Source organism: Ochotona princeps, chromosome 28, assembly GCF_030435755.1.
Source record: "Ochotona princeps isolate mOchPri1 chromosome 28, mOchPri1.hap1, whole genome shotgun sequence".
Lineage (NCBI taxonomy): Eukaryota > Metazoa > Chordata > Mammalia > Lagomorpha > Ochotonidae > Ochotona > Ochotona princeps.
In genome coordinates, this window is record NC_080859.1 from 20,345,885 (window position 1) to 20,361,868 (window position 15,984).

The 15,984-nt window shown below is 44.2% G+C and overlaps 2 protein-coding genes across 2 annotated transcripts; one reads left to right on the top strand and one right to left on the bottom strand.

The window, feature by feature from the left end:
* Positions 1-8,038: 8,038 nt before the first annotated feature.
* On the top strand, positions 8,039-9,010 carry LOC101533098 (olfactory receptor 2M3-like). The gene has a single exon (XM_004586274.4). The coding sequence runs from the start codon at positions 8,039-8,041 to the stop codon at positions 9,008-9,010; it is 972 nt and encodes a 323-aa protein (XP_004586331.4).
* A 5,211-nt stretch (positions 9,011-14,221) lies between these two features.
* Positions 14,222-15,172, bottom strand: LOC101532861 (olfactory receptor 2V1-like). The gene has a single exon (XM_004586273.3). It carries the CDS (start codon positions 15,170-15,172, stop codon positions 14,222-14,224), a length of 951 nt encoding a protein of 316 aa, XP_004586330.3.
* Positions 15,173-15,984: the final 812 nt, after the last annotated feature.

Sequence of the window (15,984 nt, forward strand, 5' to 3'; positions counted from 1 at the left end):
CACCATTGCCAGCAAAGTTTGGAGCCTCAGTGCATTTCACAGCAGTTCTGAGGGACTAGAGACAGTGTACAAGGGAAAGGTTAAGGAATGTAGCCGCAGAGACTCAAACAAGTGGCACCTGGGGGAAAATGGATGATTCTTCCTTTATCCCACTTCTTAGGACCCCAATAATCTCAAGACCGCCCCTTCTCTCAATAGCTCTATGCTTGTACCAGTCGCCTGGATTCAACACAGCTCAACACTTACTGATTTCTGTATTCATTCTGGTTTCTTCCAAAACACCCTCACCACTGTCAGTGAAGGCCTATCAGCTGCTGTTCTGAGCTGCAGGATTGACACAGGTAGCATCCCTTGGAGATTAGAGCTGAGAGCTCTTGAACCTGCAGGAAGTGATTCCCAAGGCTTTTTCTTAATTAAAGGCTTTTTTTTTAAATTAAAGCCTACATATTAGATTTCCAAACCAGAATTATAAAACCTGCAGAACTATCAAGAGCACCAGTAATCAGAAAACTGCTGTTTTAACTACAAGGAAACAATTTGAGTTCCCTTCTTTGCATGACTTTTCTTTCCTGAATTCAGATGAAGAAAATATCACTGCTCCTGTGGGTCACTGAAGAAACAGACTCAACAGAAATTTGTAGAAAGTGAGGTAAAGGCAGGAAAAACTGGGGGTCACCAACAGCTCTATAGAAAATGCAGAGTGAGGCCTAGATTGTTGGAGACAGGGGGCAATTACCTGGGAGGAAGAGGATGAAACCAAGCCTCAAAGAAGAGCTTTGGATGGCAGCCACTAAGTACCCGCCTTGAGGAGGAGAAGGGAGGGGCCGGAGGAAGAGGAAGAGCTGGTTGGATGCACCTAGTTTTACACTTTCCTTAGATCTTAATGAAAACAATAGGTGACGGACCAGTACTAACTCTTTGGAGTTACTAACTAACTCTTTGGAGTACTCTTTGGAGTTACTAACTAACTCTTTGGAGTACTAACTAACTCTTTGGAGTTAGTACTTTCCTTTTTCTACATACTCCTTGACTCCAAAAACTTTTGAGATACAGCAGGTGTCAGCATGGAATTGTAGAGAAATTAAGGATGAGAGTGAGGTTCTTGGCAAGACAGACGCAGAGGGGCAGGTTTGGTGAGGGGAGAGGTGAGGTCTGGCACATTAGGAGGTTGCAGATAGAGGCCAAGGTGATGTTTCCCCAAAGTATGGGTGGTTTACTAGTACTACTCATCTCCCTCATGATTTTGTGAACGACTTTTTGATCTCTTTGGCTGTTGCACTAAATCAGAACTTCTGCAGGCAAATCCCAAAACCTATTGATTGCATTGGCAAGCAACTTAAGTCACTTTTAAACAGTGAAGTTGAGGGGACCAACCTATGGTCAGAGAGTCTGTCTGAGCCCTTACAGAGTTTACTGATAGTTTACTGGAGAAAGAGGTACACAAAACTGTTGCTTCACCAGTTGAAAAGGTGCATAATCTCTGTTTTCTCTTTCTGACCCAGGATTTTAAGAGGAGGATGGATGATAGGTAATAATAATTGCAAACAATCATCCCAAATTTTAGCTACATGAGAATCACTTGGGTATCTTTTAAAGTTTCCATGAGCTTAGTCCACCAGTTAAGTCAGATCCCTCAGCTGGGACCCAGGTAAAAGCATTTACATCTGCTGGTGATTTAATGTATTTCTGGGGTGGAGGCCATTGCTCCAACATAGAGACCTGACCACTGCCTTATGTACCATGGACCATTTGTTAGACTGTCTGTGATTGGTGATAAAGGAAATCCATCGTATTAATAAGATTATCAAAAATTAAAATAAGTGTATCTTATTAAACATTTCGTATTGAAATAGTCTAATAACTGCAATTTTTTATTGTTCAACCAATAGTACTACTGTAGTCATCACTCAGTATCCTGAAGGACTAAATCCAGGAAACCCCTGATACCATATTCACTAGATTATCAAATCTTTCATAAAATGACACACAATTGGTGTGGGCATTGTAGCTTAGTGGTTAGGATGCTACCTGATATGCCTTCATCCCATTTAGGCATGCTTGGCTCAAAACCCGACTCCTCCACTTCTGATCCAGTGTCCCAGCTAATAAACACGCTGGGAGACAACAGGTGCTAGCTCAAGTACTTGGGCCCCTCCTGCCTACATGGAAGACCCAGAGAGACCTCAGCTTCTGGCTTCCGCCTTGGAGCTGCCGTCGGTGTTTAGGAATTAAACAAGTGATAGAAGATCTCTATCTCTTAAGTAAATAGAATTCAGATTTGTAAAAATCAAATAAATAACATGGTATAGTATTGGCTTATATTCTAGGAATATCCTCCCATAGACTTTAAGCCATCTCTATATTATTTTAACATCTAATACAGTGTAGGTGCTTTATAAATAATTTTAAATTGTATTGTTTGGGGAATAACAAAAAAGGGGCATGGCCACCACCTTACTGGCCTTCCTTAACGGGGAACCAGGTGTCCCACTAGTCTGAATTCCAAAGCGGGGACGCCTTCTTTGTGTTTAGATTAGCAGCAACATACTTTTTTCGGGACAGGATGAGCAATAAAATGTACTGAGCCCACAACTCCTAAACCTCTTAGAGTGTTTACTGGTCAGTTTTAAAACTCTGGCTCTGGTCCAGGGCTTAACAGTGAAAACGCCTTGTCCATTTTTCAGACGTGGCCTGGCCACAGTATCTGTTGGACAGTGGCTCCAAATGGCCAGTGGAAGGCACGTTTGACTTTCAGATCCTCACAGAATTGGGTAATTTCTGTCATCGTGAGGGTAAATGGTCTAAAGTTCCACATGTGGAAGCTTTTTGGAATCTCCACTCCTGTCCTTCCCTGTGCTCCTCCCGTTCCACGACTCAGGTTCTCCTGGACAAGGCTAAGCCCGCCCCGTCTCCCAAGGATCTCTTGGACTTTTCACCTAACCACACCTTTTCCGAGCTGCCAGAACCTTTAGGACTCACCCCAGCTTCGTTTTCCCCTTCCCCACTTCCTCTGCCAGCTGCCCTACAGGTCGTTCTCTGAGCCTTCGGCCCATCAGCCTCTATGTTACCCCTCCAGCCCCTCTGCCATGTTCCAAGGTCACCTCCTCTTTGGTCACCTCTTCTCCACTCCCGGTCCTTCTGTCATGTTTCCAGACTCCCTCTTCACTTGCTGAGCCGCCACTGGATTACAATGTCACCTTTGCTTCACCTTCCGTTTCTCCACCATGTTCCCAAACGCTTCTCCTCCCACACCTCCCTTATTCTATCTACTCCCATCCCTTGCCCCACCTTATTCCACCTAATCCCATCCTTCTCTTTGTTCCTGCTTTCTCCCACTGTGTGGAGGATCCTTGCTACCACGGCCTCACAAAGGGTCCCTGCCCTTCCTTGCCCAAGAACTCTGACCGCTCTACTTCCCATTTTCCCCGGTTCATCCTCTCCGACTCAGAACCGTCCTCCTCTATATCCTTCACTTCCTGTGCGGATACCATGTTCCCAAGCCCCTTCTCTCCACTTACTGCTCTGACCCCATCTTCCCAACTCCGCTCCCAGAATCCCATCCAACATCTTGCCTTTCTCCTCCATGTGACAGGATCCTCTCCACCATTTTGTCTGTCCCTCCACGTGGCAGGATCCCTCCAGCTTGCCTTTCTCCTGCATGTGCTAGGACCCCGTCCACCACCTTGCCTTTCTCCTCCACCTGACGAGACCCTGCCCACCATCTTGCCTATTTTCATGTGGCAGGACAGTTTCTGCCATCTTGCCTTTCTCCATTTTCACCCGCTGCCTAACCTGCTCCCCCTTTTGGGTTCTTCTGACTTAACCCCAATAATGCCTGTTTCCCTGCTGCTGCAGCGATTGGTTTTTTTTTGAAAGATTTATTCATTTTATTACAGCCAGATATACACAGAGGAGGAGAGACAGAGAGGAAGATCTTCCGTCCAATGATTCACTCCCCAAGTGAGCCGCAACGGGCCAGTGCTGCGCTGATCCGAAGCCGGGAACCTGTAACCTCTTCCGGGTCTCCCACGCGGGTGCAGGGTCCCAATGCATTGGGCCGTCCTCAACTGCTTTCCCAGGCCACAAGCAGGGAGCTGGATGGGAAGTGGAGCTGCTGGGATTAGAACCAGCAGCGATTGATTTTAACTCTTTTTTTCTTCATTCCCCAAGTGGCTGCAATGGCCGGAGCTGAGCTGATCTGAAGCCAGGAGTTTCTTCTGGGTGCAGGGTCCCAAGGCTTTGGACCAGCCTCTACTGCTTTCCCAGGCCACAAGCAGGGTGCTGGATGGGAAGTGGGGTTGCTGGGACACGAACCAGCTCCTATATGGGATCCCAGTGCATGCAAGGCAAGGATTTTAGCCACTAGGCTACCAAGCCGGCCTCCTGACAGCAACCTTTTTTTCTTGTCTCACATGAAAGAAGAGTTCTCATGCAGACAACTTTTTAGTGTGCAGGGCAAAATTTATTTAAGAATATGTGAGAAAGAACTCTCCTGCCATGGTGACAGGAGTGGGCACCAAGGAAGGAATAAGATCATTTCATGTCCCCGCTGCTCAATTTTCCATTCAGCTCTCTTTTATGGCATGGGAGAGCAGCAGAGGATGTCCGAAACCCTTGGAGCCCTGTACCCATTTAAGGGACTTGGGGGAAGCTCCCGACTCCTGGTTCTGGATTGGTTCAGTTCTGACCAATGTAGCCATTTGGAAAGTGGACCAGCAGGTGGAATCTCTTTCTGTCTCTCCTTCTCTGTAGATCTGTCTACCTGTTAAAAATTAATAAATCTTTTGGCCTGGTGTGATGGCTGAATGGTTAAATTTTCACCATGCTAGCACTGGAATCCTACATATGTACCAGTTAGTGTCCCGGGTGTTCCAGTTTCCATCCAGCTCCCTGCTTATGGCCTGGGAAAGCAATAGAGGGTGGCTCAAAGGCTTTGGGACCCTGCACCAACGTGTGAGCCCCAGAAGAGGCTCCTGGCTTTGGATCGTCTCAGTTCTAGCCATTGACTATTCGGGGAGCAAGTAGTGAAGTCTATCTGTTCTGATGCTACCAAAAACCAATACTGACGTGTGATGAGATACAATATAAAAATAAGCAATAGAACTAAAAATGGAACTTTGACCCACAATCTGCAGCATCCTGCTCAAGAAACTAACTTCCTTTTCCACAGTAAATGGTCTGGGAAGCCAATCATGTAGGAAATAATATTGCTATCCTTGGTAACAATCCAGGAAGCCAAACAATAACTTATGTAACAATAGGCAAAATGGCCCAAACTTTAAAATAACTGACAGCTTCTCTCTTTTTCCTGTTTTTAACTTAGACTCAACCTGAAAAAAAAAAAAAGATATGCATCCTTTAAAAAAAAAATCACATAGGATTCCTTCCTTCCATCTGTTCTAACTCCTTTTCCGTGCCAACAGCCTCCAATCTAAGTACACCTGAAACCTTCTCTTTCTAGAAGTTTCCCTTTAAAGCTTTCCACTCTCATGTCTTCCTTGGAGTACTACAGTGCCAATGACCAAACAACTATTTTCTTATTGAAAACTGAACAAATTGTGTTTCGCTTTTTTAGTGGACAAGTCTTCTTTTTTCCCATGGTACTCAATTATATAGCCACTGAACAACCAATGATTAATCAATGATTGAGGTCAATTAAGGCATAGAGCAACAGTTAAAGGCAAGATTCAGAGAATATTTGATGAAGATCCACTTGCTGCAGTTCATTGACATCACTCTCAGAGTATAGATTAAACTGTTTTCTCACATTCAATGGTATCTTGATGTTACACAGGTAGTGTAAACTTGATGTGACTCATGGGTAATGTGAAGATGAAGATTCCCTTTAGAGAAGCATAAGAGAAAGTCCCACAGGGCTTTATTCATTTAGATGCAAGTCTGGGGTGTTCTTCAGAGCTGGGACTATGGGAAATGAACTTAGTCCTAAAGCCAGTTCATTAATTCTAGCTTTTTTCTTGGCGTGGAGCCTCTGTCTAATCCCTGGCATGATTATAAACCATGTTGGATATCCCAAGACATCTGCTCTGTAACTAGAGACATAAACCAGAGAAACCAGAGGCACGAGTTCATATCAACTTTGTAAGAAATAGAACATCTTGGATACATGTGTATACGGTTTCATAAATTTGCAGATGTGAGCAGTGGATTGAGGGGAAGAGAGTGGTTTGAGGAACCTTCTTCAGGCCAACACTTGCTCACACATTGCTAAATACTGGATTTGTACAGTCAAGCAGAAGGTGAGCTGCGGGGAACTGGCTGGGAGTGGTAAGTGCTAAAGGATTAAAAAGGACCTGGCAGATAATTGGAAAGCAGTTGAGGAAGGCCCAAAGCCTTGGGACCCTGCACCCATGTGGGAGACCCAGAAGAGGCTCCTGATTCCTGGCTTCGGATCTGCTCAGCTCTGGCCATTGCAGCTGCTTGGAGAGTGAGCCAATGGACAGAAGATCTTCCTTTCTGTTTCTCCTCCTCTCTGTCTATCTGACTTTCCATTAAAAATGAATTGATCTTTTAAAAAGAAGAAGTGGCAGTGGGCTCTGATATTATGGCACAGTGAGTTAAGCTGCCATTTGTGATGATGTCATCCTAAAGCAGAAAGCCAGTTAAGGTCCCAACTACTAAGTTTTCTATTTTTTTTTTTATTGGAAAGGCAGATATATAGAGAGGAGGAGAAACAGAGGAAGATCTTCTGTCCGATGATTCACTCCCAAAGTGACTGCAATGGCCAGAGCTGCACCAACCTGAAGCCAGAAGCCAGGAGCTCTTCCAAATCTCCCATACAGGTGCAGGGTCCCAAAGCTTTGGGCCGTCCTCAACTGCTTTCCCAGGTCACAGGCAGGGAGCTGGATGGGAAGTGGGACCACCAGGATTAGAACTGGCACCTATATGGGATCCTGGCGCATTCAAGGCAAGGACTTTGACAGCTACACTATTGTGCCAGGCCCGAGTTACTAAGTTTTCTAAAATGAGTGGGCTAAGGTAAGATGTGGGGAAAAGCCTCTTCATTAATTTTTTTTTTAAAGATTTCTTTTGGGCCCGTCGCAGTGGCCTAGTGGCTAAAGTCCTAGCCTTGAACGCGCCGGGATCCCATATAGACGCCAGTTCTAGTCCCAGCAGCTCGACTTCCCATCCAGCTCCCTGCTTGTGGCCTGGGAAAGCAGTCAAGGATGACTCAAAGCCTTGGGACCCTCACCTGCGTGGGAGGATCAGAAGAGTTCTCTTGGCCCCTGGCTTTGGACTGGGTAAGCTCTGGCTGTTGCAGCTACTTGGGGGAGTGAACCATCAGATGGAAGATTTTCCTCTCTGTCTCTCCTCCTCTCTATATCTGACTTTGTAATAAAATAAATAAATCTTTTAAAATTTTTTTTTAATTTAAAAAAAGATTTATTTGTTTTTATTGCAAAGTCAGATATATAAAGTGAGGGTCCCAAGGCTTTGAGTCATCCTTGACCGCTTTCCCAGGCCACAAGCAGGGAGCTGGATGAGAAGCAGGGCCACCAGGGTTAGAACCAGGACCCGTATGGGATCCTGGCATGTATGAGGCAAGGACTTCAGCCACTAGGCTACCGTGCCGGGCATTCAGTGTATTTTCTGTTTCCCAGCCCTATATACCTGATCCCTTCTATTTCAATGGAAATAAGGATCAAATCTCTAGGTCAGCTTGGAGGAAATAGATTCTTACAGCCTGAGGAAAGGGCCGGGCTATATCTAAGGGCTAGCTAGTCTTTGCTGCTTGTAAAAAATAAGTTTATTATTGGGCTCGGCGGAGTGGCCTGGTGGCTAAGGTCCTTGCCTTGATCCCATATGGCCGCTGGTTCTGGTCCCGGCAGCTCCTATCTCTATCTCCTATCTCTCTATCTCTCCTCTCAGTATATCTGACTTTGTAATAAAAATAAAACAAATCTTAAAAAAAAAAAAAAGACATTTAAAAAAAAATAATAAGTTTATTTCTTTATGCCTTCAAGGTGCAAGTTGGATTGCTTGGTTTATTTGTTTGTCTTTTTGCTTGTTTCTCAGGGTGATGGCGACGAGGCTCTGGAACCACACCTCCCTTTCAGACTTCATCCTCCTAGGTCTGTTCGGCCATTCCCCTTATGACTTCTTCGTCTTTTCCCTGGTCTTTCTGGCCTCGGTTGTCGCTCTGGTCAGCAACATCCTCCTCCTGTTGCTCATCCAGGCAGATAGGCACCTGCACACCCCTATGTACTTTTTCCTGAGCCTGCTCTCCATCATGGACCTGACCATAATGACCACGGTGGTACCCAAGATGGTGGCCAACTTCCTCTTGGACTATCAGCTCATCTCGAGGGGAGGCTGTGCAGCTCAGGTCTTCCTGGTAGTCATGGTGGGAGGAGCTGAGTGCTTTCTGTTGGCAGTCATGGCATATGACCGGTTTGTGGCAATCTGCCATCCTCTGCGATATCCTCTGCTCATGAAATGGAAGACCTGCTGTCTCCTGGCCTTGGCATCCTGGATGGGTGGGATGGCTGACAGCGTGGTTGATGTAGCTGTGGTCTTCAGCTTTCCTTACTGTGGGTCTCTGGAGGTGGACCACTTCTTCTGTGAGGTCCCCGCCCTGTTGCGTCTTTCTTGTGCTGACACTTCACTTTTCGAGGACCTCATCTATGTGTGCTGTGTGGTCATGCTGCTGCTTCCTCTTGGAGTCATTGTGGCATCGTATGCTCGTATCCTCACAACTGTGATTAGGATGCCCTCCACTGAAGGGAAACAGAAGGCTTTGACCACCTGCTCCTCACACCTGACTGTGGTGGGCCTTTATTATGGAGGAGCCATCTTTAGCTACATGCAGCGGGCCTCAACTAGAACCCCAGTGAGAGACAGGGCCACCTCCATCTTCTATACCATCCTCACCCCAATGCTCAATCCACTTATTTATAGCCTGAGGAACCGGGAAGTAGCCAAGGCCCTGAAGAAAATGCTGGGAAGATGGGGAATGCAGGCATGCAGGTCCTTCGTGGGTATTCATTCTTGATCTGTCTCCCTCTTGTGTTTCCCCAGCCAATTCCATTCCTGCTTTTTGTTCTTATTAAGCCTCTATGTTTTATTGGAACAAGGACTCTAAACTGTATAATCTGTAAAGATTTATCAGGCTTGAGAACAATGTGACAGATGGTATTTGAACAGGAGGTTCAATGAACTTACTCCTTCATGTAACATCATTATTTCCATGGAATCAAGGTATATTACAAATTCAAAAGCAAGCAGAATTATGTACATCCTCCCCACAGTTGGTAAGTGTAGTCTTTCTTCTTGATTGCATGTTAAAAAAAGAAATAAGGAAACTGATTCAGAATATATTTGTATGCTGAAATATGGTGCATAGAGCTATCTGACATGTGAGTCTTGTGTTATCTGAAGCAGTCAATTCTCCCACTGGACTTCAGTTTGCTCATCTAAGCCATCATAATAATTGGTAACATTAGGTTCAACATTTTTGGCACTCACCAATTACTAAGTATCTCGATAGAAAAGCTCCATTTTTATATCTTTGCTTCTAAGAGTCAAGTGTTGTGTAAAGGTCAAGTTCTTTGAGCCTTAGGCAGTGAGCTTAATGAGAAACAGCACAGTGTAGCAGCAGAAATTTATTACAGCAAGTGAAGTGTACTCCTTACAGTAGATGGGAACAGGCCTTTTTTAAACAAACAATAATTCGTGGGTTGTTTTTTTTTTTTATATTTTCATGGCTGAAAAATTTCATGGTGACACCAATCAGTGTGGCAGAGGTTGAGGAATGGCAGAAAGTAGATGAGAAAACTGCCTCCAATCTCCTTTTTTCTTCTTGTATCTGGGGAAAGTAGGGAGAGAAAGGGAAAGCGCTGCTCGCAGGGGATGGCCACCTGATGTCATCCCAAGGTCCCTGATGAAGAGCTTGTTCTCAGAGTGCTGCTTAAGTTGTCTCAATACTTTTGAGATGCTGTTGATTTCATTTCACCAAGTCCTTCCAAGGTCTATTTGCTCATATAGTCCATCTTAGTCTCCATTCACCCAGCTACTCGATGTCAAAGCTTGACCAGGAGAAATGTCCAATTTGTTCTGCCTTCCATGGTACTGGACATCCTCTGTAGGCCTCAAAGAACTTGTTTCCAGGCCTACATGAGCATCTGGCCATGCCATCCACTACACAGTCCTCAGCAACGGCGCAGACCCAGTTCTGACACATGGACTCTACGATCAGACCACAGATTCTGTGGTTTTCCCCATGGTTGGAGTTCTGAGTCTAGTGATTTAATTGGGGAGGTCCCCAAAGAAACCTCACCAGAGATGATCCCAACCTGACCCCTGTGTGTGCCAGCAAGTAGGGGGTCCAGCTCAGTTCATCAATCACATAAACCTACACACACATTGTTGGCTGAAGTCACTTGGTCAGTTCTGTCCCCAGCCCAACTCATACACAAACCAATGGCAGCTGTGGCCCAGCCCAACCCTGTCCACTACATACTCGGCCCTCAGGTATTCCAGGGGGACTGCAGCCTAGTAAGAGCGACCCCCTAATAACCCTAACCAAACCCGCCCCAACTTTGGTTTCTGCATATGACTGTATGTGGAGCAAACTGATCCAGTTCGTCCTGTATCTCATTCAGTTTTTGAATGCATCAAAGGGTGTTGGAACCCAGTGTAGCCTGACCAATCCCACTGTCTAACCCACACTGCCTGTCCTGGGATCAACTCCTGCCTTTGCGTTCTGATCCAGCTCCCTAAGCTGATATGCATCCTGGCAAGAAGCACATGATGGCTCAAACATCTGTGTCCCTGCCAGTCACGAGATACTTGGATTGAATTCCTGACTCTTAGCTTCAGCATCCCACAGTCCTAGCTCTTGTCACATTTGGAGATTAAGCTACCAAAAGGATGAATTCTCTCTTTCTCCTCTCTTCTTTATCCTCTCTTCTCTCTCCTTCTCTTTCTTTGTGTGTGTGTCTGTGTATATATGTGTATGACTCTGCCTTTTAAAATAAGTAAAAATAAATTTTTAAATGCTTGAAAAGGAAAAAGAAGGTAATTACATGCCGATAACTGATTCTGCAAGAACATTAAGCTATTAGAAATATATACATACATAGCTCCAATAGCAGACCACCCAAATATATAAGGCAAATAGGACTAGTTCTTTTTTTAAGATTTATTTGTTTTTATTAGATGTATGGAGCAGAGACATAGAAAAAGATCTTGCACCCACTGGATCACTCCCTACATGGCTGCAACAGCCAGAGCTAAGCTGGTCTGAAGCCAGGATACAGGAGCTTCTAGGTCTACTAAATGCGTGCAGGGTGGCAAGGTTCTGGGCCATCCTCTACTGCTTTCCCAGACCACAAGCAGAGAGCTAGATGGAAAATGAAGCATCCAGGATGTAAACTGACAACAACCATATGAAATCCCAGCACTTATAAGACGACAGTTTAGCCATTGCTCTGAGCCCATATGACTAGTTTTGAAGGGAACATTAGATTTCATTAATAGGCTGAAAATCTGGACAGAAAAATCAACAGATACAACAGAATTGAAACATACCTCAGATCAAATGGAATTTTTAAAAAGATTTATTTATTTTTATTGGAAAGAGAGGAGAGGAAAATCTTTCATGCATTGGTTCACTCACCAAGTGGCCTCAATGGCCAAGCTAAGCCAGTCCAAATCCAGGAGCCAGGATTTTCAAGGTGAAGATTTAGCCACTGAACCATTACACTGGTCCAAGATCAAATGGAATCTATCTTAGAGATGCAATAATGATTCGAAATTCACACATCAATAAGTATGTAAATAAATAAGTACAATAAATAACACCAAGATTTCATAATAAAAGCTCTCAACAATTAGGTATGCAAGGAATATATCTCAAAATAATAATAATGAATAAAACCACAGCCAATATCATGCTTCATGTGAAAAAAAATAGGTTTTTCATGTGAAAAACCTAAAGTTTATTCCCTACTACATGAAATAGCATAAAGATGTCTATTTGCATAACTTCTTTTTGATACAGTATTAAAAGATTTAGCAAAAGCTATTGGGTAAGAGAAGCAAATAAGGGCATCCAAATGAGGGAGGACAAAGTGGAATAACCATGTTTTTAGATGACATGATGTTGTACATGGAAAGGGGTTGCAATGGCTAGAGATGAGCCAATGCTAAGCCAGGAGCCCGGAGCTTCTTTCGGGTCTCCCTCGTGGGTACAGTGTCCCAAGGCTTTGCGTTGTCCTCAACTGCTTTTCCAGACCGCAAGCAGGGAGCTGGATAGGTAGTAGCGCCACCAGGATTAGAACCCAGCACCCATATGGGGTCCCAGGGCGTTCAAGGCACAGACTTTAACAGCTTCGCTATTGTGCCAGACCCGTAAAAGTATTCTTACATGCCAATAACAGACTTATTGAAAAAGAAATAAATTCCATTCTTAAAAACTCCAAAAAAACCAAAATACTTATAAGTAAATTTAGCCAAAGAAGTGAAAGACGTTTACAATGAAAGCTATATGATATTGATTAAGGAAATAATAGAGGACACACACAAATGAAAAAATATGCCATGGTCAAGGATGGGAAGGGTCAATAGTATTTAAATGTCTATATTACCTGAAGCAATCTAAAGTAATAAGTTTCAATTCAGAGTAGTAAGTTTCAAAATATCAATGACTTTCTTTTTAGAATTGGAAAGCACAATTGTAAGATTCTGAAGGAATCACAGAAGTGCTAAAATAGCCAGAGCAAAAGCAAGCAAGTAAAAAAAAAAAAATGGAACCATCACAATTATCCTGGTTTCAAAGCACAGTACAATGTTATTATAATTAAAGTAGTCTGGATTCTGTGCCTTGTCATTGATGGATTTTTTTTTGCAGGACCTTTCACCCAAAATCACCTGAACCTTTGCCCTATCTGGACTTAATCAGGTTTAGAGCTTAGCAAGCCCATGGTGTGAGGCTTACTCCATACATGGCACTTCTAGTTTTCTCTATCCCACAATTTTTCTTAGATTATATTTCAGACTGTGTCTTCTTGTGTTTCTCTTTTTATTTCTTATTCCAAAATAAGGGCATTTTAAAAACTGTAGGAAAAAAATGAGTGAAAAATAGTTATTTTGGTGCAAAAGATTGAATCCATGTATACTTTCTCATAAAGGCATATTCCATGAGTCTTTTATTGCCTTTGTATGTTTTACTGAGAGAAATTAATCATGCAGGAATGCATTTTACCATCTTCCTCAAAAAATCGGAGAAGCCTTCATCTATTTTAGAAATCCTTGTCAAGGGCCCAGCACGATAGCGTAGCTGTTAAAGTCCTCGCCTTGAATGCCAGGATCCCATATGGGCACCAGTTCTAATCCCAGCAGCCCCACTTCCCATCCAGCTCCCTGACTATGACCTGGGATTGCAGATGAGGACGGCCCAAAGCTTTGGGACCCTGCACCCTTGTGTGAGACCTGGAAGAGGCTCCCGGCTTCGGATCGGCGCAGTACCGGCCGTTGCGTTCACTTGGAGAGTGAATCATCGGATGGAAGATCTTCCTCTCTGTTTCTTCTCCTCTCTGTATATCTGCCTTTCCAACAAAAATAATAATTTTTTTTAAAAAAATCCTTGTCAAGTCCACCACATCTCTCACACTGAACAAGCAATCTCTATTCTTCCCTTTCTGCCACCATTGCCGAATTTCTGCATGTCAGGTTCATATTTTCCAGGAGCAGAATGCAATCTACTCTGCATATAAGGAATTGAAACCTATTGTGCAGGAGAACCTTCAAAATTAGAGTTAGACACAAGAAAAAACTACCTATGACACTTAAGATGAACCTGTAGGAGTTCGGGTATTTGATGTTGCTTCAGGGTCCAGACTGAAGCAATATGGCCAGACCTTTATGCTGTCCACTGATCTGTGATTATCAGGTAGTCTCCAGCATAGCAAAATGATCTTGAGCAGGGTAACTCTCCTAAGCCATGGGCAATTCCTGGAGAAGGACAGAACTGAGTGCTGACTCTCCCAGGAGCTGAAGATGAAGCTTCTGTGTTACAAGCAAGCCTTCTTTGCACATAGCTCGCACTCCACATGGGTATGATGCATTAACCTGATTAACTCCAGGAGGGAACAGTTTCACCCTCGTCGTCCCTGGCAAAGCACATTTATTTCAATCAAAATTCCAGTTGCACGGTTCAAGTTCCCAAGCCACAGATCACACATCCCCCAGTGCTAGTGCTGACTTAGCCATGACCACCGCCACAGGAGCATCTTCCCAGGAGCTTTCTCAGAGCCCCTGTCACTTCCCTGTTCCTTAGACTGTAGATGAGAGGGTTCAGCATAGGAGTGATCATGGTATAGAAAGCAGAGACCACCTTGTCCTGTTTGGAGGAGTGGTAGGCCTGGGGCCGCATGTAGGTGATCATGGCAGCGCCATAGAAGAGGGAGACCACTATCATGTGGGAAGAGCAGGTAGCAAAGGCCTTCCGCCTTCCCTCGGTGGATCGCATGCGCAACACGACTGCCAAAATGCGCAGGTAGGAGGTGGAGATGACCCCAAAGGGCAAGAGCAGCATGAGGACACAGCAGACGTAGATCATAGTCTCGTACAGTGAGGTATCAGCACAGGCCAGCTTCAGCACAGCTGGAACTTCACAGAAGAAGTGGTCAATCTCCTGGGAACTACAGTATGGGAAGCGGAGGGTGAAGATGGCCTGGATTAGGCCATCCACAAGACCAAAGAGCCAGGACCCTGCCACCATAAGCCAACAGGTACGGCGGCTCATGACCACTGAGTACCTCAGGGGATTGCTGATGGCCACGTAGCGATCATAGGCCATGAAGGCCAGCAGAAAGCATTCATCACCCAGGAGAGTTAGAAAAAAGAGTATCTGGAGTCCACAACCTATGAAGGAGATGAAACCACCCCCCAGGAAGAAGTCCACAGCCATGCGTGGCACAATGGTGGACACAAGCATGAGGTCCATAAGTGACAGCCAGCTGAGGAAGAAGTACATGGGACTGTGTAGGCGTGAGTCCACTTTGATCAGGAACAGCATCAGCCCGTTGCCAGAGATGGCCACCAGAAACATGACCATGATGATGGAAAAGAGGAACAGGTGCAACGGAGAGTGGGTAAAGAGGCCCAGGAGAATGAAGTGGGAGATCAAAGTCTGGTTTCTTGCCCAGGCCATTGTTCCTGTGGGATCTGCAAACAAGAGACCTGTGTTTAATGCCATAACGTTAAGCACATCATGACACATCATGACCTTGCTCAATTTGTTGTCCTTGTTAAATGTTACTTGATTTGAAATAAAACCATGGTTTTTTTTTTAAAGGAAAAAGTCTGTAACAAAGATGCAAGTGGTTGTTTTTAGGACTTTGTTCACACAAAGGAGAAGTAAATTTTAAGTTGGTTGTTGCAACTAGAGAGTTGCTTCTGCCTCTTCTAGGAACAACCTATTTTCCAGTCCTTAGAGTTGCTTCTGCTATGAAATCCCAGCCTCATTCAATGATTTTCTTTCTCAGTAAAAGTATTGAAGCAACAGACATTTAACAGCTATATGAATTGGACATTTTCTATAATATTTTTATACTTCAGTTACCTGATTTATCTTAAATTGGGATACTCCTACAAGGTGGTATTGGAGGTTGAACGTGCTAACATAGGCACTGGCTAAAGGTATAAAATTGGTGATAGCTGAACATTGCTCGTGTTCCAAGCACGGTGCTGCGTACCCACATTTGCTCCTCATAATTGCCATAAAAGATGCTCATTTTCTACATTTCACAACTAGGACTCTGAGACAACAGGAGGTTTATCATTTTTTCTTTGCAAATACATAAGTTTGAAATACTTTTTAAAAGCCTAATAAATAAAATGTGAGAACAACACAGATGGCTAACATAAAGGAATAGCTGTGGTATAATCACATGGAAAGATAACATGCAAACAAAGAGATGTTTAAAACAGTTTAACAGTTATTGAGCAAAACCAAAATTTTTT

Coding starts and splice junctions, on each gene's coding strand:
- LOC101533098 (XM_004586274.4), top strand. CDS start 8,039: ATGGCGACGAGGCTCTGGAACCACACCTCCCTTTCAGACTTCATCCTC.
- LOC101532861 (XM_004586273.3), bottom strand. CDS start 15,172: ATGGCCTGGGCAAGAAACCAGACTTTGATCTCCCACTTCATTCTCCTG.